At 43.7% G+C, this 27732-nt stretch overlaps 1 protein-coding gene across 8 annotated transcripts in view; it reads right to left on the bottom strand.

Annotated features, from left to right (window-relative positions):
* The window catches only part of FN1 (fibronectin 1), a 72600-nt gene extending 45300 nt beyond the window's left edge, over positions 1-27300 (bottom strand). For 4 of the 8 annotated variants that reach the window (XM_081015101.1, XM_081015104.1, XM_081015102.1 and 1 more), the window contains exons 1-12: positions 27081-27299; positions 24562-24690; positions 22557-22694; positions 20585-20716; positions 19779-19916; positions 15760-15918; positions 13999-14190; positions 13314-13493; positions 9031-9207; positions 8374-8526; positions 4574-4702; positions 2271-2414 (exon numbers count right to left, since the gene is read on the bottom strand). In XM_081015101.1, coding sequence (XP_080871227.1) covers positions 2271-2414; positions 4574-4702; positions 8374-8526; positions 9031-9207; positions 13314-13493; positions 13999-14190; positions 15760-15918; positions 19779-19916; positions 20585-20716; positions 22557-22694; positions 24562-24690; positions 27081-27231 — 1822 coding nt within the window. In that variant the 5' untranslated portion in view covers positions 27232-27299. Of the gene's footprint in view, positions 1-2270; positions 2415-4573; positions 4703-8373; positions 8527-9030; positions 9208-13313; positions 13494-13998; positions 14191-15759; positions 15919-19778; positions 19917-20584; positions 20717-22556; positions 22695-24561; positions 24691-27080 lie in introns of all 8 variants that reach the window. The other 4 variants (XM_081015099.1, XM_081015100.1, XM_081015103.1 and 1 more) reach the window with 2 other exon arrangements.
* Positions 27301-27732: the final 432 nt, after the last annotated feature.

The raw sequence follows: 27732 nt of genomic DNA, 5'->3' as shown, positions 1-27732 counted from the left end.
AGGCCACACTCCACCTCATGTTCTAAGTCCTGAGTCTCACTGCTCAACCAGCCCCAAAATAAGTCTTGCTTTTTCAGGGGTGCTATCTCAGAATTGTTATCCTGAGGTAATAGAACACTGCCTACAGGAACAAGGAATCCCAGGGTGCTTCAGCCCTGGATGCATGCTGACCCTCCAGAGTCAACATTATTGTTCCTCTGGTGAACTGTGAATCCCACAAAGTATACTTTGTCACAAAGAAGGCCTAATCTAAGAAAATCAGTCCTTAATTTTCCATCTACTACTGCCCCTCAAAGAATGTTAACTGGCAGCAGTCATGGGAAGAGTCAAATCCAGTTCTCCAGCTTCCTCTGGGAACCATCTTCCATGTGAACAGTTATAGGAATTGTTTTGTACAACATTGTTAACTGCCTTGAACATGCCAATGGAAAAGCAGGATATTAACTCAACAAGTAGATAATCTTGAGTGGGGCTGTGAAATTGGTCTGGGCTGCATCTCATTCAACATTTACTGTTCCCATCTCAGTACAAAACATACATATTTTGCAACAGGTGGAACATAGTGCATGCATGTTTAAATGTATGCCACTTTCTACTCCAAAATTCATAAAAATGGAACCCAGTTCTTTCCTGATTACTACTTACTTTTCCCAAGAAAAGTTTGTGTTACTATGCCATTCTCAGCTGGTGCAAGTTATGTGTACTCAGTTATCTATACCAGAGAACAAAATGTACTTCCTTCTTCAACCTCTTGGACATTCCCTTGAATAAACAAATTAGAAGCTCCAACAAAATTATGGACTATTATCTCAGAAGAATGACTATAAACCATTCCAAAACTGTAATGGACTATTAAGGAAGGAAGGCAAGGTGGAAAAAAGGTCCTTAATTTTCCATCTATTACTGCCCCTCAAAGAATGTTGAGCTGGGAATGTTTTTCCCCACAACACTGGAGTTCCACATTGCTTAAGGAAGGGAGCCATCCACTTAGTAGACAACATCTTACCTTCCACTTCGAGCACATACTAGCTCTGGATGGTTTGGGTCAGCACATGATAAGCACATGATGAATGGATAACCCTGCCTTGCAGTGATAGGATTTAGCTACCTTTTAGAACTTTCTGGCCATATAATCCTGCAGCCAAGTTCACTGACCCACAGCAAAGCAAGACAGCAAGACTGTCTAGGTCTCTCCCTAACAAAATACTGTATATTCATCACTGACTCAGCCTGGAACAGAGGTATCTTTTGTTCCTTGATCTTCAACGGTGTAGGATAGGCAACTATGCTTGAGTTGCACACAATTCTTCAGACAGAGATCCAGTCCAACCTGTCTAATCCTATATCAGCAAAAAATTGGGAAGTAAAAAGACACACTTCCCAAAGCAAGTCTTGCAATTCCAGGGCTATAATCCCAGAATCAATATGCGGAAGCAATAAACTCCTGCTTACTCACAAGTTATTTATTTTATGGGATAACTAGGCCACCACCTACCACTAGGCACTGTGATGCTCATCCATAAATTTAAAAGCTAGTAAAAACAAAGCTGCAAATGCAGTTTGAAAGCCCAAAGGTCAACTCAGCAGCCTCTCTTATCAATGTATGCGCATAAGCCTGAAGCTGAACAAACAAACTCGTATCAACCACATCTATGCAAAATTCCTGGAACTGGATGATCAGGACAGTTCAAACATTTTGTTCAGAGAGCTGGTCATGCCAGGTACTAAAAGCTATCATCCTTGCCACGAAGCTGTTAGAAGCAAAGAAGCAGCCCCACCAGGAGAAAAAAAAGTATCTAACAGTGAGCTTCAAAATCCATTAAAAAAAAAAATTCAGTCTGGACAGCTAAAAGAAGGAAAGGTGTGTGCAAGTAAAGAGTAACCATTGCCCTGAAAATCAATATGGTGAAGAGGCAGCTGGAAGGATGCTAAAATGATAATAATTAAAAAATCACAATGTGAATAGTATAGAGACCCAAATGTACAATTCAATGGAAATAACATTAAAGACATGCAGGTTTGATTCTTGTAATTCATGGGACACATGTTTTGGACCTGAATACTTTCTAACTTCTCTCTCTTACATTAAAAATGTGATCAAAACCATAAAAGATAAGATTCTTAGGAAACAGGATTCTCTGCAAGAGAAAAGGGTCTTATGCAAAGTTCTGCTCACATGGAATCACTGAAAACAAGAAAACATGCTCAAAGGATACATACTGGATCCTTTAAAAAAACAACAACCGGTTGTTCATCCCAAAGCTTCTTACCTGTGTATGCAGTCAAAGGCTGGCAGTGCCACTCTCCAATGCCACGGCCATAACAGTAGCACTGATATCTGACACCATGAACGTGCTTCTCCCATGAATCCCCAATCTGGTAAAAGGTCTGGCTTTCAGAATCTTGGCACTGGTCTGGAAGCAGAAAACCAAGTGGGGAATGTGTGGTTATTTCACAGAAATTTCAAGTGTGGGGTTCTTCAGGCTTACAGACTCGACACTCCTGTTTCCACATTTCCATATGGCCCTTTGAAATTCCCATATTTCCCCCCCAACTTGCCTGTGCTCTTCACAAGAAGTGGGGATTCAAAGTGGGCCCAGCTGGGGCTTCCCCATCTGTTGCAAATCGCATAGCCTTGGCATGTCTTTTATTTTATTTTATTTAAATAATATTTATTAATTTTCCAACAGTTTAAACACAACACTACAAAAAAAAAAAAACAATACAAACAATACAAAAACACTACAAAACACTAACACATAAAACTAACAAAACAAAGCATGGCATGTCTTTTAGAGGGGCAACCCATCAGGATCCATTTCTCACTTGAGTCACTGGCCCAGGGTTGGAACCTTATCACCAGCAGGTTCCTGTGCCTGAATGGAATGAATTCCATTCAAAACCTTGCTCCTTCCCACCTATTAAGGGAAAGTCACATGCCCAAGGCCAGATAGAAAGACTACAGCAGAGAACCCTTCAACACAACTATCACACAACTTACCATTATTAATTCTATCATGCAGACTGAAAACTAAAGCTGAGAGGAAAGGATTTAGTCAAGGAGTCTGTGGCTTTCTGATGTAATGTCTGATAAGTAGGACACATGTGCCATAAATAATTGTGTAGAAGGGAATCGTTTCGGTGGGAGCAGATTTACTCGTATTTCTCTAGGATTCTATTATGAAAATGTGAAAACAGCAAATAGTGCTTTTGGGGTACGTGACAAATATACATCCCATTTGTATCTCCACCAATGGCCAAAATTTGCTTACTTTTAAATTCAGTTCTGCTTCTGCTGATAACATGAAATAGCAAAATTTCAATGTATTTTAGGGGTGTAGAATCATGCCATTTCAATATTTAGATCTTTGTATTCTCTTATTCACTGTCCCTGTAATTCTAAACTATACTATTAGGAGCAGAGTTTTAAGTGGAAAGTAGATTCTGAAATTCCAGAATACTTAAATGAGCCTTAATCATGTTGCTTCACATTTATCTTAGTGCATTGCAGATGGGAGCTTTATTAATAAGTTTTACTAGGTGCTAACTGCAGCAATTTTCCCAAAAAATGCATGGCAAAGATGGAAACAGCCCATTTTACAGAACTTTCTAACTCATTTTCAAACAAAACTCCCTTTCCCCCAAGGAGCCATTTGCAACAGCCTCACATTTACTAAGCTGCAGAATGTGGTTCAGTAAACCTGCACAGATCTATTTTAAATGAAGAACTTAACCACTAGGACCTTATAAATGCTTGCCAGGAAAAACATTAAAGCTCCCCAGGGATTAAATAATCAGCTACCAAACACCCAGGCCTAAACATGCAAACAAAATTAGGAATGTTTTTTTGGTCAGAAAACAGCCATGTGTTCATTCTTAGAAATAGTCTTAGCTATGACCAGGTTCAAGAGTGCTGTTCACACAATTCAAATCTTCATTAGTCCTAGCAGAGTACAGTCAGCCAAGTAAAACAGGCTTAGCCTCAGGTAAGATAATATTTGCTAGAACTGGCTTTGAAGCTTTTGGTTCAAGAGACTAGAAAAACTTCATGGTGAAAGTTTCAAACTGTGTTCCCATATGAGGAGAGGCTATGCTATTTGGGGGCTTTCTAGTTTGGAGAAAGGTGAGTAAGAGGGTGGATCGGGTCAAAGAGAAACCAAAGTCATCTCAAAACGTTCATGGGAGTAGTTTTAAAAATTATTCCAATTTGCATCTTTGAAAATTAAATGCTATGGCCCCAATTCATGGGCAAGCAGGGAGATTTGCGTATACTACAGGCTTATAAGCAACCTACATTCAAATGCTGTGAAGAGGTGGTATATACTAGTTACATTAGCAAAGTTTTAGGTAGGCAGTATTTGGTAACAGATTTTTGTAATAGTTTTACAGAGAATGCAGCCTTTAAAAGATGGCATGATCTGACTTTTAACATCAAACATAGCTTCACTCATTTATTATAATACCTGCTATCAAACTGGGGTTTGGCAAAAGCCTTACTGTTCATTAAGTGCTTCTCCTTCCCCCTCTCTCTGGCTCTCGATATTTCAGGAAGTTCAGTTGAGAATGGACTTACCCACAGGATCACATTTCCATCTTCCCCGACCTTGACCAAAGCATGTACAGTTCAACATGTGTCCTTCCTCATGGCGTTTGTGGAAGGTCTGGTTTACATCATAGGTGACCCCATCAACTATACACTGGTCTGTTTTAAGATACAAGTACAATATTTGTGCTATTGATTACTTTGAACAAATACAGGTTACTGAGCTCTCACCCGATTAATGGTGCTCTATTGTGAAACAAGTTGCACAAGTTTTTCCAAAGCACAGCAAAGTCACCTACAGAGAATTAACCAATTTTCACATAAATACAGAAAACTATAGGTTTACACAATCAGGTTAAAATACTCCCTGATCCACAAGCTTGCATTTTTTTTTGGCACTGAGCTTCTGATGCGAGAAATAAAATCTAGACAATATGCAATTTCTATAAAGGGCTCATTCTCTAAGACCCCTTAATCAAGTCTCTGACCACTATCCTGCTGTTTCTTCTACAAGGCTATTAAACATCAGGCAGCAAAGTACTACTACTAAATATAACGAGTATTATATTTGGGACCAATGTGCTTTCTCTCTTGCTTCAATCTTTAGTCTTTGTTTAAAAACCAAGCAGGCTAAAGAGAAGAAATAGAAACAACTGCAAATCCAGACTATGGCCTTGCACATACCCACACAGACCTTTGACCTGAATATTAAAGAAAAGCTAGTTTTATGGGTGCAAAATAGCTGTATGCATCACTTGCATCCTCACCAGCCTTATAATCTCCTTCATGCATACTGTAATAGAACCCTGTTTCATTTGATTGACTGAAATGCTAACAGCTGACACCCTAATGCAGAGCTGTGAATCGACCGTATTTCATCTTTAGAGGAAAGTGATTCAGGCATTTAAACCCTACCCACTGATGCTGCAGCTTCCCTGCCCTCAACATCCAAGTGCTGAGAATGGACATCTACAAAAGGGAAAAACACTCACAATATCACCGGAGGTCAACTCGTGTGGAAGTCCATGCAGAGGATCCCCCCTCAACTCAGCGTGTGGACTGAGGAAGTGGTGCAACAAATGGGCTGCAGCCAGTGGCACCCCCCTACAGCCCCTTTTCCTCACGGAGCCAGTTGCATGTGAAGGGGCTTCTGTTCACCCAACACTCTTGTTTGTGTGTATGTGTTTTTTAACATTGGTTCTTTCATGCTATAATTACTCTCAGTATCAGTCTTAGGCCTGGGTGATATATCAATATATCACCCAGGACTGGTATGGGGGCAGACCCCAATAATGGTTTAACTCAGTGAAACCGCCACCACTCCTGAGTCCCTCCAGGGCCCAGTATGCTGAGGGAGAAAGAGCTGCAGCTGGGCAATAGAAGCAGATATCCTGCTGAGTAAAACCACCATCACAGTCTGCCCCTCATGCCAGCGCAGAGGGGGAGAGAGAGAGAGAGAGAGAGAGAGAGAGAGAGAGAGAGAGAGAGAGATGCCTCTTTCTCCCGAGAGAAGGAGGTTGCTTGCCCACCAACCCGCCCATGCTAGTAAAGGCGGAAGAAGTCCTGCAATCGGAGTCTCTCAGGCTCTATCACAGGATGGGCTCGCTCAGCTGTGGGGCAGGAGCCCTCCTACCCCCCAGCTGAGTGGACCTGGTTCAGCTGCTTTGGCCCTGACCAGCAAAGCACTGGGAACAATGCATCTTTTTTCAACATCACGGCATATCGGCAAAGCATGATGTTTGGCTGGTGATACACCCCAGTGTTGAAAACCTAATATTGCCCAGCCCTGTTCCCAATTTCTTTACAAAGGTTTGAGGGGGGATACTGAATTTCATAAAAAGACTGAAAAGCCAACACAATTCAAAATCTTAAAATGTATTTTGCTTTCCTTCCAACACCAATCCCTCAGGTGTACAGAATAACAACCGGATCGCCTAGTGGCAATAAAAATCAGCTTTAATTCTGAATCACCACTTCAGTGGAGAGTACAGTAGTGACACAGCAGGGCGAGCACAACTAGAGATCACTCTAAGCCTACCTACACTTTGGGCAACACTAACACAGGGAACTGGGAAGTTACGGAGCTACATAACGTGCCAAAGAAAAATCAGGAACAGACTGTCCCCTATAAATTATATTCCATTTCAGCAGCAGCTGGAAGTTTTCTCTCCACCCTGTTTCTTCTAAACAGTAATCCACTGGTGTGAGGCAAATGCAAGATGATGAAATGTCTGCACTCTCACCTTCTTTTATTTTTCTTTCAAGCTGTCTAAGCACTTCTCTATCCATAGACTCAGGAACTTTCAGTAGAATTTCCTACCCAGTTTTCCTGTAGATTAGCGATTCCTCCTCATCCAAGGAAGATATCACTGAAGAAGGGAGAGTAGCTCCACACTCGTCCTTCGGCACATCAGTACCAACCAAACTAATCTGGGAGTGGTGTCTACATGGCACCAAAAGGGTAGATACAGGAGATCCTATACTAAAGCGCCTGAGATTCTGTTTATGCAGATTAGTATGCATGCATTTCATCTGCACATTCAAAGGGGAATGTATTATATTTACTCAGCAATTCTTTTCTTTTTTCAAGGTCAGAAGTCTGAATGCTGGCTTTGGGCACCATCCAGCATTGCAGTACAAAGCAGCATTTGAGAAGCCAGAAGATCAGCCTGAGATCTCAAATTGCTTGCGGTGCGCATGGCAAAGCAGCAGAGAAATGAGTGCCATATTGTGGAGCTGCTGCAATTTACACCATCCCAGCAGACTGGCAAAGGACCACCAGCGTCACCTAAACTTCCACCCCTTCATGGTGGAGCCAGTTTGGCACTGCCTTGTGCTGACCATCGGATTTCCAAGCCCAGCCTCACGCTCTCCTGTGGGCAACCGCAAGGAGACAAAAATGGTCTGTACCAAGCCTCAAATGCACAAATGGTAAAGAAGGATTTTTGTCTCACAGCAAATGCCTATGTGTCTCTAGCGATTTTCAGGAACTGAAATTTTCCACCAGAGACCACTACACTCCTCATAAGATTTCGCTCAGGAGAGCAAAGAACCTTGCCCATTATTACTCATAGCTGCACTAAATGCCCTGAGTTTTGCAGGGATTCCCTCAATTCCCAATGAAGCCAATGGAATAATGCAATCTAGAAATTAATAAAGAATTAAGAGAGCTTTACCATATCTGAAGAAAAGCAATGACAAACCTAGACAGCATCTTAAAAAGCAGAGACATCACCTTGCCGACAAAGGTCATATAGTTAAAGCTATGATTTTCCCAGTATGGAAGTGAGAGCTGGACCATAAAGAAGGCTGATCACCAAAGAATTGATGCTTTTGAATTCTGGTGCTGGAGGAGACTCTTGAGAGTCCCATGGACTACAAGAAGATCAAACCTATCCATTCATAAGGAAATCAGCCCTGAGTGCTCACTGGAAGGACAGATCGTGAAGCTGAGGCTCCAATACTTTGGCCACTTCCTGAGAATATGAGACTCCCTGGAAAAGACCGTGATGTTGGGAAAGATGGAGGGCACAAGGAGAGGGGGACGACGGAGGACGAGATGGCTGGACAGTGTTCTCGAAGCTACCAGCACGAGTTTGACCAAACTGCGGGAGGCAGTGGAAGACAGATGTACCTCGCGTGCTCTGGTCCATGGGGTCACGAAGAGTCGGACACGACTAAACGACTAAACAACAACAACAACAAAATCATATCTGAAGATTACCTACCCCCTTGCACCCACATCATATGACCACTCTAGATTAATCCTTGTCATACAGACTGCAAATGGCCATATCAAGCTGAGCATACAAGCAGAAATGGGCAAATACCTCTAAGCTGAGAATAAGCAATGCAGGTCCACTCTCCACGCCCATTTCCCATACAAGTGCACCTCATCATATGGCCCATGTCATGCTGTTTGTCCCACTGGTCTCCAACACGGTACATGACTCCATCATTGGTGGTACAGATTTCCTCATGAGCTGTTCAAGGAATAATAAAGAGTGAGGTTTGTTTGTTGGGGCCTATGTTTGTGTATGCCATACCTCATATTAAGCAAAGTACAGTGGCAATCTTCTTTTTTGAACAAACAATTTTGTTAAAATGTTTGAACAAATTTTCATTCTGTCTTACTGATTCCATAAGAGTTTTGATATCAATGTGTTTGCTAAAGTTGTAATGTAAAACTATTTCAGCAACGCATATCAAATGAGATTAATTTACATTGGGAGGGGGATGCAATTTGGAATTTTGCAGCTACTGCTGAAGCTTGAATTAAGGACAAGATGCATTCCCACAAGGTTCTAGATTCCAGAATGGAATATTGGCTGAATATGATTGAGGCTAATATTTATAGACAGCTGCTGAGGTTTAATTAGTGATCTTTCAGCATCACATAGACAAAATTATTTCACAGTCTGCAAAGAATTAGAGCACCAGTCAAACATCTTAGTACTGGACTCTCACTAAATATATGTTCAACATACCTGCCATGGGACAAAATCCAAATTTTTGATCAGCATCATAGTTTGGGGTGGTTCCACACCACTTCATACTGTCTCTCCGTCCCTCAGAAGTGCAGTCAGTGTAATTCTGGTTGTTGTAGAGGAAGGGGAAGTGGCACAGGGCACCATTGGAGTTACCACCACGTGTCTGAACCAAGACTGCAAGACAGAAATAGCCATTCATGGAAGTGGACATTGCAAAGCCTTATCACGACTTCTTAGCATGACTGCCATTCACAGAGACCCATCTCCATAACATCACAATATCCAGGATAGTGGTGTTTTTGATGTCACTTCAGAGTATGCAATTTGCTGCAATACAGAGTCTTTGCTCTTAAGAAAGTTTGATTTGAATTCCAGCTCAGCAGGGCATTCCTTACAGAGTCCTAATCCTACTCAAAAAACCTATAAAGAGTTACCCTCAACTAAGCACATCCCCCCAATTATTATGTCCATCACTTTATTAGTTATGTGATTAAGTTATGTTCTTTCTGAAGAAGAATTTAATAAAATATTAAAAGAAATTTGTGAGAAGACTTCATGTATCCTCAGATACAGCCTTTGGTTCCAACACAGGGTTGTTGTGAGGGTGAATGGAATAAACTTGCAAAGCATCTAACCAATATGGCCTACACTCTTGTTAAGTTGCAAAAGCAGTCCTCCATCTGTACACAAATGGTTTTCTCAAAAAAAGTTCCTGGCAAATGTGAAAACCAAACTCTGCTCTCAAGAGTTGAAGCCAGATATGACTCCTGCGCACCCAAGAATTGTGAATCTAATACAGTCATCATTTTCATTCCCTGATGCTTCAGAAATGCAGCTGATCCTCAGGCTTTTTTTTAAACAGGGCCTCATCTATGCTCTAATCCAGAGACTGGGTGGGAAAGATCAAGACACATCGCTGGAGCACTGGAAAACCAGAGCAGAAGATGTGCACTAAGAGACATCTCTCTGCTCTTTTAATTTTTGAATTTTTCAAATTTTACAAAACATCAAAAGAAAAAAAAAGCAAAGCAAAGCACATATCCTTTGACTTCCCTCCCACCCCTTTGTGGGTCCTTATGTTATAATTATCCCCCCTGCATCTCCTTTATACTTCCAGTTTTTACTAATCCTTAATTATTCCTTATTTCAATTCTTTAGCTACAAGTTTACATCAAACCTGCTAATGCATTTAATTGTTTGCAATAATTTTTCAAATAAACTATATACTTTCCCCATTTATTAAAAGTTAACTCTTCCTGGTTTTTAATTCTTCCCATGAGTTTTCCCATTTCGGCACAGTCTATTAATTTTATCTGCCATTGCTCCTTGGTCGGTGCTGTATAACATCTTTCTGTTCTTAATCATGTAAATAAAGGAGAGGGAGAGGGAGATAGAGGGCTATTTTAAGTTGGAGGCAATGGGAGGTCTTAACTCACTGACTTTACAGCTTCATCATAGTGCAGAAGTAGCTGCTAGGGCAGGGCAGGGACAAATTTACTCAAATTCTGGAAAATCAGTGGGATGGTGGGCAGATTGCCTGAGAGCAGAACCACTCTCTAAGCCTTTAAATAAGACCTTAACTTATATCCCTAATTACAACCCAATGGTTTAAAATAGTCAGTAAGACTAGGCAGATGCTTCTGTGGTTCTATTTTAATTATTCTTTCCCCTCTTCCATGTGGACCTTTACATGGCAACATTATAATCAATGCCACTCCCAGTTGCTAAAGGAAGCTCATTCTTTAAAAAGATCAAAGTGGGATAAAAGTAGGTGCAGCAGAAAAGTACTGCCCCAATTTCTGGCCACAGAGTAGGCAGGCACATGAGAACTTGGTTGTATTGAGTCTGGTATGTTGTTGTTAGCAGCTGTTGTTACTTTTGGAAATGAAAGTAATGAACGAACATTAAGTAAACAAAGGAATGAAACTCAGAAATGATGGGGCAGCAGCACTTACCTGACCGCTGGTTGGCTGTACTGCTGCTGCTTGCAGAGATGGAGGTTGAGGAGGAAGACCCAATTGCACTGGTGGAAGCACTGGACTGGTTTTGCTGGTGCATTTGCACCATGCCAGTCTTGCCTGCTACCTCACTCCTCTCCCTCCCAGTAAGCAGCTGACCACTGGTCCTGTCAGTGTTGCGTGCCACCAGCTATTGCAGTCCTTGTTACTAGAAAGCATCACCTGAGCTCAAATGCTTCCAGGGTTTTTTATTGCAACTAAAAGAGCTAGGAATATACTCATTTGAAGTAAGAAGGCAGATTACTAGCGATCCAAAGTAATTATTAGATTATGCACTGGAGAACACATTTTACACAGATTTACAAACACATTTTACACAGATTTACATTTACAAACTTTGATTTTGATTAACAATGCAATCACATCAGTTCTCCCTCTCATGTGATCTTTTAACCAGTGTGCTTGCTTGCTTATTTATTTATTTAGGTATTCTATTCCTTTCCTGCCTTTCCTCCAGGGAGCTTAAAGTGATGAATATGGGTCTTCTCCCTGCTTCCTGCCCCTGCCCCTTATTCTTACAAACCTGCAAGGCAGTGAGCTGACCAGGTTTCCAGGTCATTCAGAGAGCTTCATGGTCAAGTGCATATTGGAACTGTGGTGTCACCAGTGCTAGTGCAATATTCTATAAACACTTGTGCACCTTGATAGCCTGTAATGGGGGACTGGAAACTGGAAGCTATAGCAAATTACACCAGCTCAGCTTCATTAACAATGGAAATAAAAAATGGAAGAAAGACACATTGTGGAGCAGCACCGGCACATTAGCAAACAAGATCAATTAACTGAGAACCCTAAAATCTGGGGAGAAATTCAGATAAGGAGACTCCAGCTGGCATCCTTTATCTGAAGCACTTTTGCACTGGGTGTATTTCTTTCATATAATGGACAAATGAATTGTTTAAAAGCATTAACATCATTTGGACAGGCAGCTTCTGCCTTAGTATTATAAAGCTAGTAGCTCCACTCCCTGCTGCACTATTTCGCTCTACAGGCAGATCCCTGCTTTAATGCAAATTTCCCTCCCCATCTCAGAGGCAAAATGCTTTGGGGTGGGGGGTGGGGGGAAAGGCCACATAAGACTCAGGTTCTGTTTGCTGCTATATATGGCAACCTGGCTGCAGATTCAAGATCTAAGGAGTGACATCAGAGCATTGCACTGATCATACTCATGAGGCATCTTTCCCCTCGAGCCTAATATGGACATAGGTCTTAGTGGAATTTGAAAAAAGAAAAAGAAGCCAGTCAGACAACTACAGAGAAAGGGCCCTGGATCCAGGATGCAGAGCTCTATTCAGACTATCAGCTCCACTTCCATCCAATCTCCTTCCCCCACAAGACTAGAAGGAGCAAACTGCCATCGTAGGGGCTGGGGTATTCTTTGGGAGGGGGGGGGTTGTTGCTGTTGGTCTTTTCTATCTTTGTTTTTGAATTTGTTGTGATTTATGTGGAAATTGTTCGGCTTGGTTTTGTATTTGTTAGTGTTTTATTTATTGTTTATAATTACATTTTATGTTGTAGTTATGTAATTTTATGTTGTAAGTGGCCCTGAGCATGGTACAAACTGTGAAAAGGTAGCATACAAATATACATAACTGCACATGCACATATATTCTAACTTCACATACTACTCCTTGTGCATTTCCAGGAACCAGCTGATGAGACACAGGGCAGAAGCACATGAGTGAAATAAGAGAGTAATTTCCAAGCATTCCTTAGCCAATCATTCCTAAGAAGAATTCTCCAACCCAATCTCTGGAAGTGCAGTTTTCCCAAGAAGAAGCCAGTTGTGAACCTGAGTGGCAGATTCGTTTATTTAGATTTACATTCTCTTCAGACTATGGTCTGAGTGCCAGTAAACTGGTGAGTCATGTTACTGTTAATTCCAGTCTTATAAAATGGAAACATGCAGAATAAATAACCTGCCTGTGGCTATTTGGCAAGCACAAGAGATTTGAACCTAGGTTTCTGGTGTAGAAAAATATTTTCTCTATGGCACTGAACTGGTTCTATTATGAGGTCGTTATGATTCAAATCCTACTTCTCATCCCACTCTACCAACACCCACCAGACTTTTATATTCTGTGTTTCTTGCAACTGTTTCTTCCTCCATCCTCACAAGTCACGTTAGGGGAAAAACAGTCCGTTACTGAATTCAGTAGAGCAATGGCAAATTTCAGTTAATGAGTCTGTGCCTCCGTGGACAGTGCTAGCCTCCCAAAACCTTATTTCTCCCAAGGATGTATTCCTTTTAAAGAATTTTACCATTTTGTTCTGTGCAGAAAGAGTATTTCTTGTCCTGATCGAAGTCTGAGGTGGTGCTGCACCAGAGAGTTCCATCAGTCCGGCCTTCAGAAGTGCAGGAGTAGAAAGTCCTCCCATTATAGGTGAATGGCAAGACACAAGGCTCCCCATTGGCGTTGCCACCGTAGGTTTGGGTCACAGCTTTAGAAACAAAACTTTGCATCATTATCCTATCATCTAATCACAAGTACAATGCAATGCAATGTCTTCCTTAACAGTGAGCTTTTTTCTCCTTTTCCCTTTTTCCTACAGCTTGAAGCTATCATAACTTACTCTACAGCACCATCCAACTGTTGTATTCAATGCTCTTGTATTCTCCTCTTTCTCTGAGGAGAGATGTTGAATGGGGAGACTTGCTTCTCTAAACTATGATCACATGGTAGCAATAAGTGTTACATGGTGACATACATGGTGACTCAGGCATAGTAGTCAAAGGAGATCAAAGAAATAGGCAGGGCACCTCAGTACCTTTACATGATCCAGTTGAGTCCTACTGCGGTCGGTAGCCGTGAAACAGCTAAGGTGTGATCCATTCTCCTAAGGTGCGCCAATCTTTAAAAGACCTACCTCAATCAAACCTAGCCCCTACAATTAGTCTCAAGTATCCCTAAGTGATAATCTTTTATGAATTTGAAATGCCTCGTACCTGTTTCCTGGCAGCTGACTCCATTGCCCAGACAAGTACACAGCATATGCTGGCTCCCCTGTGTCTTCAGCCATTGCATCCCCCAAGAGTAGACCATGCCATTGTCAGTCATGCAGTGCCCATATGGAGTAGGCTGGGACTGAGGTTGGTAGAGCGCCGTTCGCACATCTGTGATGGTAGCAGACGCAGTTCCTTCAGAGGAAAGTGTGATAGCAATTAAACCCTGCAGTTCACATTGCATAAAGCCAGGGCTGTCCCTTGATTAAATCATCTTTGCCAGTTAATTATCCCCTTTGAGTCACTTAATCAACCAATTAAAGTTTCATTAAATCTGCAAAATTTGAAATGAGGAAATAAAAGTCATTAACTGTTCAGCCTATTTTGTTTTTAGAACACGTTAAAGAAAAAGTAAAGGCTTCTCCCCAGCTTGTGGTATTCAGAGGCACCTTTGCTTCTATTCCTGTGTCCAACTTCCTTGCTGGAACAGACCAAGGGTTCTTATCTTCTATGTATTTTGGGAAATGGTTTGCTCATTTGTTCTGTGTGTTCAAATGCCTCTCCAGATATATTGCCATGAGGGTTCTCACTTTTCATCAATGTTGGGACCCCGGCTGTTGTTCTGAATCAATATGGCGGTCCAAAATGTGACTTTGGCACAATGAGTTCAAAATGTGCCAATTTGGAGACCACTGAAAATATTGTTGCCCAGTTTGGTGGTACAGTTCCAACCTGTGCATCCGCCTCTTGAGACATCATTGCCAAACTTGGCGCAAGGGTTTCCAAAGAGAAGGAGGTGGTCTTTATCTATGTTTGCAGGCCGGGTGCCATTTTTTAATCAAGCTGGTGGACCAAATGAACCCAAATTAATCATTAGTTCTTCCATCCCTAAAAAATTATTCAGGGCAAGGTCACGTGCTCAGAGTCCTGGATTGGTGTGTGGGTGTATGTATGTGCACACAGCCCAAACTCTCACAAATTATACTATCAATTTAAAAGTCATCATATGTTTGGGTTTCTTTGAATACCTGGGCCGCTCCAGGAACTCCCTGCTAGTAGTTTATATACAGCGTAACAGAGGACAGCCATGGCACCTGAAAAGCCCATAGGCTTTGTAATCTTCCAGCCCCCAGCCCCACTCCTGCTACACACAGTCTGCAATTATTAAGAGAACAAGTGCCACCGCCTCCTACTGCTCCTCCCTTCTATACACAATCCTAGCTTAACCGACTTCTTCCCACAAGTAAAGGTAGAAGGTAAAGGACCCTGGACAGTTAAGTCCAGTCAAAGGTGACTCTGGGTTTGCAGCGCTCATCTCGCTTTCAGGCCGAGGGAGCCGGCGTTTGTACACAGACGGCTTTCCAGGTCATGTGGCCAGCAGGACTAAACCGCCTCTGGTGCAATGGAACACCATGATGAAAGCCAGAGCACATGGAAACGCCATTTACCTTCCCATCACAGCGGTACCTATTTATCTACTTGTACTGGCGTGCTTTTGAACTGCTAGGTTGGCAGAAGCTGGGAGAGAACAATGGAAGCTCACTCCGTCATGGAGATTTGAACTGCCGACCTTCCGATCGACAAGCCCAAGAGGCTCAGTGGTTTAGACCACCCGCGTCCCTCTAAGTCCCACAAATAGAACAAGGACTCTTTTTTGAGAGGCTGAGGAAGGCGTAGGAAGGAGGCAGGAAAAAGAAGCAAATCAGTTACAGCACCAATGTGATGCATTTAGATTTCATGATCATATCCAGGTTGATCACCTACCTATGCCTGTGGTTTGGAGAGATGAATGCCTCTCGCACTTCCATTCCCCTCTGCCATTCCCTGTGCAGATGCACTGAAGTAGATTCCCTCTGTTGTCTTTCTTACTCCAGGTATCTCCAATTCTGTAAGATGTTCTGGTGTCCTGATCATTGCACCTGTCTGTAAAGGAAATGAAAACACACAATGGGGAAATGAAGCCCTTGCCATTTCAGCATCCCGTGTGCTACAGATACCTTGATCCACTTGGACTGGTAAAAACATTTTTTTCACACAGTCATTGATCTGTCATACAGACTGATCTAATTAAACACCAACAGTCTATTTTAGTTGCCAAGAATCAAGCGGAATTTATTTTTCTACTACTTTGAAAAATTTACATGCTAGTTAACAACGGATTGAGATAAATCACTATTTTGATTTTGCAATTATAGGATTAAAACAGAGAGATGAGTCAGTTGCCCAGTGACAGTTGTGGATTTTTTATCAAAGCCCATATGAGCAACTTCAACAGCCTGCTGCAGTTTGGACAATTATGAGAGGATAAATCCTGCCATCCAGATACACAGGCAACCCTCCCAGTAATGGCAAACATATGTATGAGACTATTAAAAATATACCTTAGGGCCAAAGAGGGGCATACTCTGCCCCTGGTCATGTACACTGGAAAACATGCCTCCTGTGCCCTAGGAAGCAAGTGCCCAAGGAAGATACAAACTGGCCCATCCCTTGGTCAGTGAATAAATATTCTGTTCCAATGCTTGCCTTCCTCTACTCTCCTCCCGCCACATGCTGATAGCTTCAAGTCTTTCTCCTGCACACATTACCACACTCACCGCACCTCTCTGTGCAAGCACACATCACCATTCATGCAGCTGCTTTCCCTGAAACAAAGTGGCACCAGGAAGTTCCTGCCCGCTGTGCCTGACAGCTGAAACCCACCCTTGAGAAATGCAGGGTCATGGGGTGGGCACCCTCTGGAGATACTAGGGCTGGGTAGAAGAAAACCTCTGAATCACTCCAAATGGTTTCTCAGCTGTTGCACTTTGGCCACAAAAACCAACATGTGGGAAATACTTGAGAAAACCATGAGATCAGATTGACAGAATACCATGGCCTAGCAAGGAAACTGGTCTGTGGTTTTATACACCAAGTTCATGTGTGTGAATGGAATCCTGGGAAAGCACTTTTAAAAACATTCAGAGCTGGGAAACAAGGAAACTTCTGTGGGAATAAAACATGGTGGTTTGTTCTAAGAGGCTTGCTCATTCACAAGGAGATCTCCATCCTTGGGTGGCCAGCAGCTGCATGCTTCATAAAAAGGCCAGAAAAGCTTCAATAAAACTAAGCTTTCTAACCGTACATTCCATCGGAAGTATGTTATATTGAGCTCAGTGGGGCTCACTCCCCAGAACTGGTGCCTGAATTTGGGGGGATCCCCCAAAATAACTACAACAGTGTGGCAAAATGAGAACAGAGGCTGTGTTATTGTGGGTGGTGGAGCAACTTCATAACAACAAACAGAAAGGGCTTAAGTCCACAGATATGGTTATCAACATAGACCAGGAATCAAAATGCCAATCCATCCATATAAACAAACCCAATGCCATCTGCAAGCAGCTCTTTCACATGCCATATAAGGATGGGGTCCATTTTCCAGCCTGCGGGAGACATTCCCTCATCAGCAAACTTTCTGGGGACTACACAGCAGCGGTGGGCTGGCCAGAGGCAAAAATGGACAGTGCAACGGATGTAACCCTTAGTTTTGTACAACAAGCTACATGCCAACCACACAAAGTCAGGCATTTCTACAACTCCTCTACAATCGCTCAGTATCTCAACCTCCATCCAAGAAATCAAGAGCCATTATCACAGCTAAAGCTAGGCAAAAAAGTGGTCAAAGGCAGCATGGAGCTGGGCCAGTGAGGTATGTGGTCTGGGGAAGTCCCCAAAGCCACATACAGAGGCCCCAAGAGCCACACTGGGCCTCCGAGCCAGAGGTTCCTCATGCCTGCTATATAAGTCCAAGAATTCGCCTGCCTACGAGGAACAGTCACTGCCTACTCCGTAGGGCTACTGAGATAATCTATGGGGCAACACTGTAAAACCTGTGATTATTAGCAAAGATGTATCTACCATTTGTACTGAATCCGTTGTTTCCATTTTAGATTTGTAGAAGATGCTTCATTAACTTTCTGAAAAATACTGAAACTTTCTGTTCTCTCTTACAGCAACCCGTAGGAGAAAAATCATGATACACAAATCATGTCATGAAACAAATTATATCAATGTCAAATAATTGGATCATGTCTTTTTACTGGTACTTGCAAACATTATACCTCCTGGTCTTCCCCATTTTGTAATGCATATGTATTGTCACCACAAGTCAGACTGCAATTACAAATGAAAGGTTGTCTTCCAGAGCTTTAAAGTTTAATCTCGTATGAACGTAAAAACATAAGACCAGGTCAATGGCCCATCTAGTCCAGCATCCTGTTCTCATCGTGGTCCTCCAGATGCCTGAGGGGAGCCTACAAGCAGGACCTGAGGAGAAGAGCACTCTTCCCACCTGTGGTTTCCAGCAACTGGTATTCAGAAGTATTATTGCCATGGAGGCAGAGCAAACCTACTTTGAGGGTTTGGGCATTATTAACTATTGTTTATGTTAGTAAAAAGCCATGACTTTGCGTCACCAATTAAAAACTAAAAGAAGATATCTCAAAACCTACCAGACACAAGGTTTAGGAGACCAGATGTTTCCAAAGTCAGATTATATGGGTTTTACATTCAGTCAGTGATCTCACTTTTAAGTGGCTTTTTTTTTAAAGGAAAAAAAAGAAAAATATGGAAGCTTTTCTTGTAAACATTTCACTGGTTCAAACTCCAGAATAAAAATGCTTCCTATGTATGCCAATGGCTCCATCACCTATACATGGGATTCCCCCCACCTCACGGTAACTGCTCCATTTCAGAGCTGTTAATACAGAGGACTGCATATCTACAATGCTTGAGTAGCAGGCAGTTCACTGTTTTGGTTACCTTTCAAATTCCAGTTCTAATCACAATGTGTCCTCAGATAAGTTAACTTAAGTAACTGCATGGAAGGAAAAGTACCCATTCCCTCAGTCCTCAACCTACCCCACACTGTTTAGGAGGCCCCCTTACCACCACCACCACCACGTGGAACAGGTACTGGGGAAGAGGGACACAGGTGGCTGGTGCAGAGAAAGACCAGGAAACTTTCCTTCAATGAACTTCCTCACTCTAAATTATTCTAGGCTCCAAGGCAGTGCCTTCCTAGTAAATTCCAATGAAGACAAAACCACAATTTCCAACCAATGGTCTCCTGTAGATACTTTTAAGTTTGTGGCAAAAATAATTGATGCAGCACTAAATTATCTGTCGGTAATTCTTAAGTGTATCTGGGAAACAGCAATAGGAGAACACTCTAGCTGCTTCTGAAGTTCACAAGTCTATCTCCAGTTTCTCTAAAAGAGAAAGGACTGGTTACAGCTTTCCTGATCAAATTTTACAATATTCCTAGAATGGGAAAACCTTTCCCAGCATGAAGTGCAAGACTAAAGTGCGAGCAGGAAAATTACCCTGAGGACAATTAGTGTGAATGAAAGGTGTTACATCAAAAGATAAAGCATGATTAGCACTTCATCCACAGTCTTATGTACACTTAAGAGCCACAGGACACAGCAGGACACATGGTAAACATGCACAAGATTGCACTGGTGTAGCACAATCCTACTCATGTTTACTTAGAAGCAAGCCCCAGTATGTTCAATATGGCTTACTCCCAAGTAAGTGTGTGCTTAGTCTTGCAGCCTGTGCATTCCACTTAATACTTTACAGCAGGTGTGGAGGACCTCCACACCTTTGCCGCCCCCCAAATACTGCTGGACTACAACTCCCATCTTCCCTACTGGCCATGCTGTTCAGAGCTAATGGGAGCTGGACTATCACAAAAATCATACTGGTGGATGGCCATCGTTCTGCCTTAAGGTGATACTTACTTCTGGAAGTGCAGGTAATGCGTCCACTGCCTTCTCCTAAGCAAGTACAATCCACCATCATCCATCCCTGATAGGGCTTCTCCCAGATCTCTCCAACAACATAGGAAGTCCCAGCAGCATTATCGTAGCACCGCTCAGCTACAGAAAAATATTTGTGAAAGATACTTTGGTTATTAAAGTTCTTCAGTCAAAAGATGAAACAAGATTTCTTAACCGAGGAGGGGAAGGAGAAATTGCTTCCATTATCTCCTTCCAAACTGCACTAATAGGTGAAGTGAAAAAACAGAATGTGGATATCTCAAAAATATGTCAAACATGAAGTCCAGTTCTCACTACAGTGTTCACCTTTCACTTCAGACTTCATGTGCAGGAATCACATGAATGAATCCTTTTCCATACAAAGAAAAAGTAATGCTCTGAAGTAGCTTGAATGCTATATTCATTTTCTATGTGGCAGGAACTGTTTTGTATTTGAGAGCATTCAATCATGACTCTCCCCAGATTCAGGATGACCACCTGAGTGGGAAATAGGCCCAATCGCCATACCAGCTACATTAAGTGATTTCCATATATAACAGCCTAAGGATGTTAGAACATACTCAAAGCACTAAAATAGGGAGGACAAATAGATATGTGTGTGTACACACATACACACACATTTATCTTTGAAAGAAAGTATCCTGTCAAAGAATCAAGAGGCCAACATCTACCTCAAACCATTGCCATAAAGAGCTTTGTTTACTGAATCTGAAGCACCTGCAGATCCATATTTGATATCTCAGGAACAAACATAAACCAATACATACCAACTGGTTTGCAAGTCCATTCACCCTTCCCGTTGCCAAGACACACACATTCCAACATGTAGCCCCCTGTCTCATGAGGCCTTCTCCAGGTATCCCCAATCTTGTAAGACTGACCTCCTTCATGACAGCGATCTGTAAAAATTGCACATAGAATTAGACAGAACTCCTTTATACCAAGACACTGGATTGGTCCATCCAGTCCAGCATTGTCTACTCTGCCTAGTGGCAACTCTCCAAGTTTCTAGGCAATTATGTTTTCCAACCTTACTACCTAAGACCTTTCTAACTAGTTCTGCATGCAAAGCACATGCAGGGGCAGAGGAAGGGGGTGCAGTGGGGCAGGCCGCTCCGGGTGTCTTCGCTGAGGGGGGTGACATTCAGCACGCCCGCAACTCCCAAGCCTACCCCAAGCCATCGCGGGAAGGGGGAGCTGTGCTGCTTTGCCGGCGGCATTCCCCTCTTCCCCTTTCGTTTTGACAGCTGGGGGAGGCTTGGGAGTCACAGGTGGGCGGCGTGCTGAATGTCTGCCATTGGTGGCTCACTCCGCCCCTGGCTGCAGAGCACACGTAGCGCTCCGTGCACCCGAGCGGCTATCCCATGCCTGGGAGGGCACCCTCCACACTGCGCCCCCCTTGGGAGCGCGTCCGCCCTGGGCAGGGCGGGCATATGCTCCAACCCTGAGCAGATGCCCTACCATTGAAAGATGGCTCCTCCCCATAGATGAGCAGAAGCATCAGTGACTCCCTAGAATCCTGTATCCAGTTCAGTTGCCCTGCAGACCAGTGTGAGGTGTTATATAAAGCAGCCATTTTCCTCAACAGTCCTACCAGGCAGTCCTTCTTAGAGGAACAGTCTGAGCTCTTTTCCAAAATGGGCAACAGAAATAAGCATCACTTAAGTTGAAGAAATGTCTAATGACCACAACTTGGCAAATTCCTGTAATATCAGAAATGTCTTATGTTTCAATCTGGAAAACCTTACATTTGTAAAAGAGATTGCTGTGTTGCCAATTAACACTGCAGGTTCTTTATAGGATCTTTGGTAGACAATATGTAAAAGGGGGGGATTTTTATTTGAACAGAATATGAAAACCTCCTCAAACAGCAACAACAAAAAACTCTCAAACAGTAAACCTTCTTAAACAGCAATAAAACCCCTTTTACACTGATAAATGACCCCAAAGAAACTATTCCCCCACAGGTCTTCACCCACATACACCACCCAATTCAATTCAATTCTATGGAGTGTTTGGTCCGTCATCCTCTCAGATCACATTGGCCTGCACCATTCGCACCTGCCCCAACCAGGCCGATTGGGGCTCCCAATCTGGGCCCTCCAGCCCCAGTTGGGCCACCCTCTAGGGCAGGAGTGCTCCTGCGAGGACTCACAGGAAGGGTTGACTACACAAGGCCAAAACTACACCTCCTCGATCTTCTTGCACATTTTCCACTACAGATAATCTCTCTGCTCTTGGTTTTTTTATGCATGTTACTTTACAGTGAAATTTATGGTTCAAATTCTTTGCACCAAATGGAAATGAAAGCTAATCATTTGATAGAAAGAATACCTATAAGTATCCACTAAAGGAAATAATTGACTCAAGAAATATTTTCTTTTATGCATATCAACAAATAAAAACACTTATTCATAAAGTTTGCATGTCATAAAGGCAAGTTGCTTCTCTTTACATAGTAGTTATAATCATGAATAACAGTCCTTATTCTGATATTGGGGTAGACAATGGAAACCTTGTGGCTTCTCTATAGCATTCACATGCTAAGTTCCTGACTGAACTGTGAATTTTTCCACTGAGAAAATTCCTTACAGACTTGTGACATTGTTTGCTATTCTTGCAATTTGGTGGTGGGCAATGGTGGACTTCTGTAATGCCCCAACAGTGTCAGTAAATGTCTTGAGCACATAAGACATTTGTCTTTGAGCACCTAAGCACCTCTCCATCTCCAATACATACTTGCAATAGTGCAGCTGATTCTACCACGGCCAGCCCCAATGCAAGTACAGTCCCAGATCATGGAGTCCTTTGGTCGTTCGTAAGTCTCCCCGACTCGATATGTAGCTCCAGTGTATTTGTCAAAGCAGGTTTCTTCCGCTGAGTGGGAAGGAAAGAGTAGATCACCATAGCAGAATATGTAGCAGGCAGGTTCTAATCCCCCTCCCCAACCATTCAAATTGTCATGCATAAAGGGATCAGGGGTGGTGACTGGGTCACCTAGGAGGTGAGGCAGGCAGAAAAGTCTCTGGCTGCACTTGGCTCAGCTTCTTAGATCCTAGAGGGCCTAAGACAGAAAGAGCAAAAGAAGGGAGCCCTAGAAACACACAAGTTGGGTCAGAGAAGGCAACCTGTATGGTGGAGTGAAAGGGAAGGATCTTGAGAGGGAAGGAAAACAGGGAGGGAATGGGCAGAGATCAAAGCAGGGCCCACCCAGAAGCGAAGTTCACATCTTGATTTGAATGACTCAGCCCAATAGTCCCACCTCAGGTCCCTTGTGGCATAAGATGCGATCTCATGGACTAGGAGTCCTTCTTTACTAGTAATATTCCCTAGGTTTTCTTGCAAGAGAGGCCATGCATTCCTCATTGCCATGGTTTGTACTGTCCTGGTTGCTCTTAAAAAGTGCATAGCCATCACTCCATTAGGGAGAGCTTCTTGATCTCCAGCTAATCTGCTTTCTGGCTGTAGCTGATATGCATGCTGCTCCTCAACTTCCCCTTCTTGACTGCTTTATACCCCTCCTGCCAATCTTATCCCCAAAATAAAAAAGCCTGACTCAGCTTTAACACTTTGCCATCTATTCCACACTGTGTGCGTCCCCCACAAATTCCTTCTGGTTTAATACTATCATTTCAAGTGCCCTTTTGCACACAGTGTAACCAAAGCACCTGGCACCTGCATTCCTAAGAGGAACCCAGCTGGATCAGACCAAGAGTTTGCTGCTCCAGAGCCCCGTTTCTCTCCATGTCCAGTCAGAAGCTTCCAAGAAGCTGTCCAAAGGGGCACAAAGGCCCAACAAGCCCTCTCCCATTGCCTGTCTCTAGAATCTGGTCTGCAAAAGTAGACTGCTTCTGAATCTGGAGGCTCAATTTAGTGATCACAGATATTAGCCACTGATAGACTTGTCTTCCCTTCTCCTTTAAAGCCAAGTAAGCCAATCCACACATTTAAGGCAAAGGCGGCACCAACACCAACTCCCGGAGAGAGCCTGCCCATCCCCACAAAGCTTTCTCTGCAACGGAGCACTAAGCATTTCCAGGCTACTCTTCTGGAGACTCCTCAGACAATGAGGCCCAAAATGTTCTGTGTGCCCTAGAACATGTTCTACAGCCCTTGCTGAGAGCGGCAGGGAAAGGAACATTCTCTATTGACCACGTAGAGATTCCCTGGCAGACACATCATTGTAAGAGAGGGTTTGCTGCCTGTAGTTTGTTTGAAAATCGCTTCACTAGCAGCAGTGCAGAGCACAAAATGGTACAGTGGTTGGCCAGAAGACTTCCACATGACAATGGACAGGAGAAGCAAAGATACACTCAGATAGGGTTGCCATATTTCAAAAAGTAAAAACCAAGACACCCCCAAAATCGTTGAGCTTTCTTTTATGAAAACGCAAAAAACCCACGATTTTCCAACTGACTTGCCTAAGATCCAGGACAAAGTGCCACCTTGCCTTTTGGAATTTCCCCCAGACATCAATTCCGCTTTTGAAATCCCAGTAATGTCTGGGAAAATCCGGATGTATGGCAGTCCTACACTCAGAGGTATCAAAGCCAAACAAAGTTGTGGGGAGGATAGTCAAGAAGTAAAATGAGTTAAGAACAGGCTACCTTTAAAGATACTTTCAGACAAAGTAGCTCTGTTTATCTCAACATCTTTTGTTTTGAAAAAAATGTCTAGTTTCCCCAGAATATTGTTTTTGTAGGAGTGGTGGTGCTGGTGGTAGTAATAGCAATCTTCTGCTTACCCTCAGGCTTGCTTTCGCAGTTGAACCCTCTGCTCCCTCCATAACAGGTACAGACCAGAATTTTCCCCAGGTAACTGCGCTCCCATTGCTGGTTTATCTGATAGTGCTGCCCATTATCATAGCAGCCAGCTGAAAAAGAAAGAGGAGTCTTCAATTACATTCATTTGTCTGGACCACAAATGGTTCTCCAAGCAAGGGGGAGATGTATGTGCAAGGGGGTGGGGTGGATCTTAGCTTTGGCATGTATGGAATATACATTAGCTCCAGAGGCTGCATTCCTTTTGCATCCTGAAACCTCAGTAAAGAGGATGAAGGTTTTTAGGTGCATGATAATCAGCACTCGGCTTGAATTCAAAACGATTTTGTCTGTCTCTTTTCCACCATGTTTCAAACTGAACCACGGGAGGTTTCAAATTCTGAAGCAATGCATTAACAGATGGAAAAGATTGCTCAGCTAGGAGGCCTGATCCAAATTTTCATGCAAGACAATGGAAAGACCCCAGTGCATTTGGACAAAACTCTGACTCTCTCTCCTAGGCAGGCGTGTCTTTGCCAAGACACAGCACAGTCCTCCAGTTCCAAGCATTTTCCTCACTTTTAGTTTTACATTAAAAGCACTGACACTTCCTAGGATAGACTGACACTTTTTTCAAATAACTTTTATTAAAATGAAAAACAAATGTTACATCCTGCATTTAACTTGTAAAACATAATTTGTGGCATTCTAACAAACTCATTGCATTAACGGCTGCTTTTCTAAGCAGCAGCAGAAGAAAATCCATAAGGAACAATTATTTGATTTCTGAGGGAAGCATTATAACAGCAAGCTGGCTATTACAGATATTTAGGCCTATCAACTAAACAGCATGGATACAGTGGTACCTCGGGTTAAGAACTTAATTCGTTCCGGAGGTCCGTTCTTAACCTGAGGTACCACTTTAGCTAATGGGGCCTCCCGCCACCGCCACGTGATTTCTGTTCTCATCCTGAAGCAAAGTTCTTAACCCAAGGTACTATTTCTGGGTTAGCAGAGTCTGTAACCTGAAGCGTATGTAACCTGAGGTACCACTGTAGTTCCTTTCCATTTCATGCAGAAACACTGTTTGGCTGAGCAGCTGCCGCCTTTGCTTCTTGAAAGTTCTGGACATCTGCCCCACAGACCAACACACCTGCAGTGGACCCTTATCTTTGAGGAAGTAACCTTGCTTAGTGTCCTTTCATGAGAAAACAGACCCAAACAGAAATTTATGGATTTTACAGTGGCCTCTCTTCTCTCTAAGCATTTATCACTATGTATTCCAATAGCATTATGGGCTGCATGAGTAGTTGGCTTAGGCTCCTAGATAGCTTGGAGCCTTTATTTAGCCATCTACTGTCCTGTTTAATTGTTGTAGCAAACAATTAATATGCACTCTTGTGTTCAGGAAGTGGATGAATTTAAAAAATGGGAAACTTGAGTTAAATCAACACAGTGCAAATTTAAACATGTTTACTCAGAGACTCCCTTTAAGAGCAATGATATTTAACTTTAGCTTTCTGACTTAAGTGGACCTGGGTCTTGTCATGGCCTGGATGGGAGCCTGTCTGCAAGCCCTGTGAGGTTATGGGTAAATTCTATTCACCCTATTTCCCTAGAACGAGTATTTCATGTTTAACAGACTGGAGTGCCAGAAAACATTCCCCTCACATCCACCTCTTCTAAAGCTTTCTCTCCCACTTCTGATGGTTTTAAGTAGAAGGGCTTTGGCAAATGTCTCAGTTCTTTAGGCAGAAGCAAATATTTCAGGATTCTGAAAACCCCATGTGTTGAATAGCGCGCACACACACACTGCACAATTACTTTTAAAGTAATAAGAAAACAGGTAGGGAGTTGGGCAAGAGTATCCTTCCCCAACCTGGTGCCCTCCAGATGCTTCAGCCTGCAAGGGGCTGGAGCTGATGGGACTTTTAGTCCCAAACATCTTGAGAGCACAAGGTTGGGGGGAGGGCTGAGGGAGAGGAACAGGAAGACTTCCAGATCAATTCACACCTCTGCCCAAAGCACAATAGGATTGCCAGATGTCTCTTCTCTGAAAGGACCCTCCATTATTCAGCAACACCCCAGACACTACTGATATTTAAAAAAACAGTCAGAGCCCCATGCAAGGTACTGGATGCGTCTTGCTTGAGACACTAAACAGCAGGATTGAATTACTTTTTTAAAATAACTCCAACTAATACTGCAATTCCGTGAGTTCACTGGAGCTCACTCCCAGGTAATCCGTTACAGGATTGCAAGTTTACAGCGCTCAATAGGCGGATGAGAGAAGGAACTTTGCGAGCGCATTTGGCCCAGGCAGACTTCCTGTGCTCTCCCGAGTTTCTTAAACCCTTCGGGAGAAACGGGTGTAAAAGAGAGAGACCCTCGGAGGAGTTTCTGCCTCCTTGGCCCGCCTCAAATTGGGAGGGTTCCCTGCACGCAGCGGGCTCTCCCCCGGCCCCCGAACTCCGCTTTCTCTCGCTCCCCTCGGAGCACTCACGCTTGCTCTGGCCGGCCGGCACCGGGGGCTGGACGATGTGCTGGGCTTGCCTGCGGGTCTTCTCGGCCGGGACCTTGGCGCCCTGGACTCCGGCCCCCAAGGAGAGGCTCAGCAGCACCAGAAGCAGCCGGCGGGACGGGCGGCCGGGCATCTTCGCGATCTGGTGGGGGGAAGCCGAGCGGACCTCAGGGAAAGCGCCTCTTCCTTGCGCGCTGGGGGGGGGGCACCTTGCTGCTCGCCCCTCTTCCCGCTCTGGCTGCCTCTTGCTCCTTTGCGACCTTGCAGCTGGCGAGAAGGGCAGCGCGCTGGGTCCCGGCCGGCTTATATGGAGGTCCGGGCGCCGGAGACCCCGCGCGGGGGGGGGGCGGGGAGGGGCCGCCGGGACACCCCTTTGGAACGGCCAGCCGCTCGCTGATTGGCCCGGGCCGGCGGGTGACGTCGTGGGGAGTTGCATTCCAGGGCGAACAAAAGACGCGGCTGGCGGGCGAGGGGCGAGCCGAGTTGGGGGGCCGGGGGGGGGCACCCTGGCCAGATCGCCGCCTGCAGCCCCGCCCGAGGGATCTCCAGCATCAAAGCCGCCCAGGTGGGGGGGGGGCAGAGCACAACCTGAAGCAGCGGGACACAGCAAGACATGGTGGCACCTGAGCCGGAC

The sequence above is a fragment of the Podarcis pityusensis genome (assembly GCF_964106645.2).
Source record: "Podarcis pityusensis genome assembly, chromosome: 1".
Classification (NCBI taxonomy): domain Eukaryota; kingdom Metazoa; phylum Chordata; class Lepidosauria; order Squamata; family Lacertidae; genus Podarcis; species Podarcis pityusensis.
The sequence above is the reverse complement of the archived record's forward strand: the minus strand, read 5'-3'. Positions and strand labels throughout refer to the sequence as shown.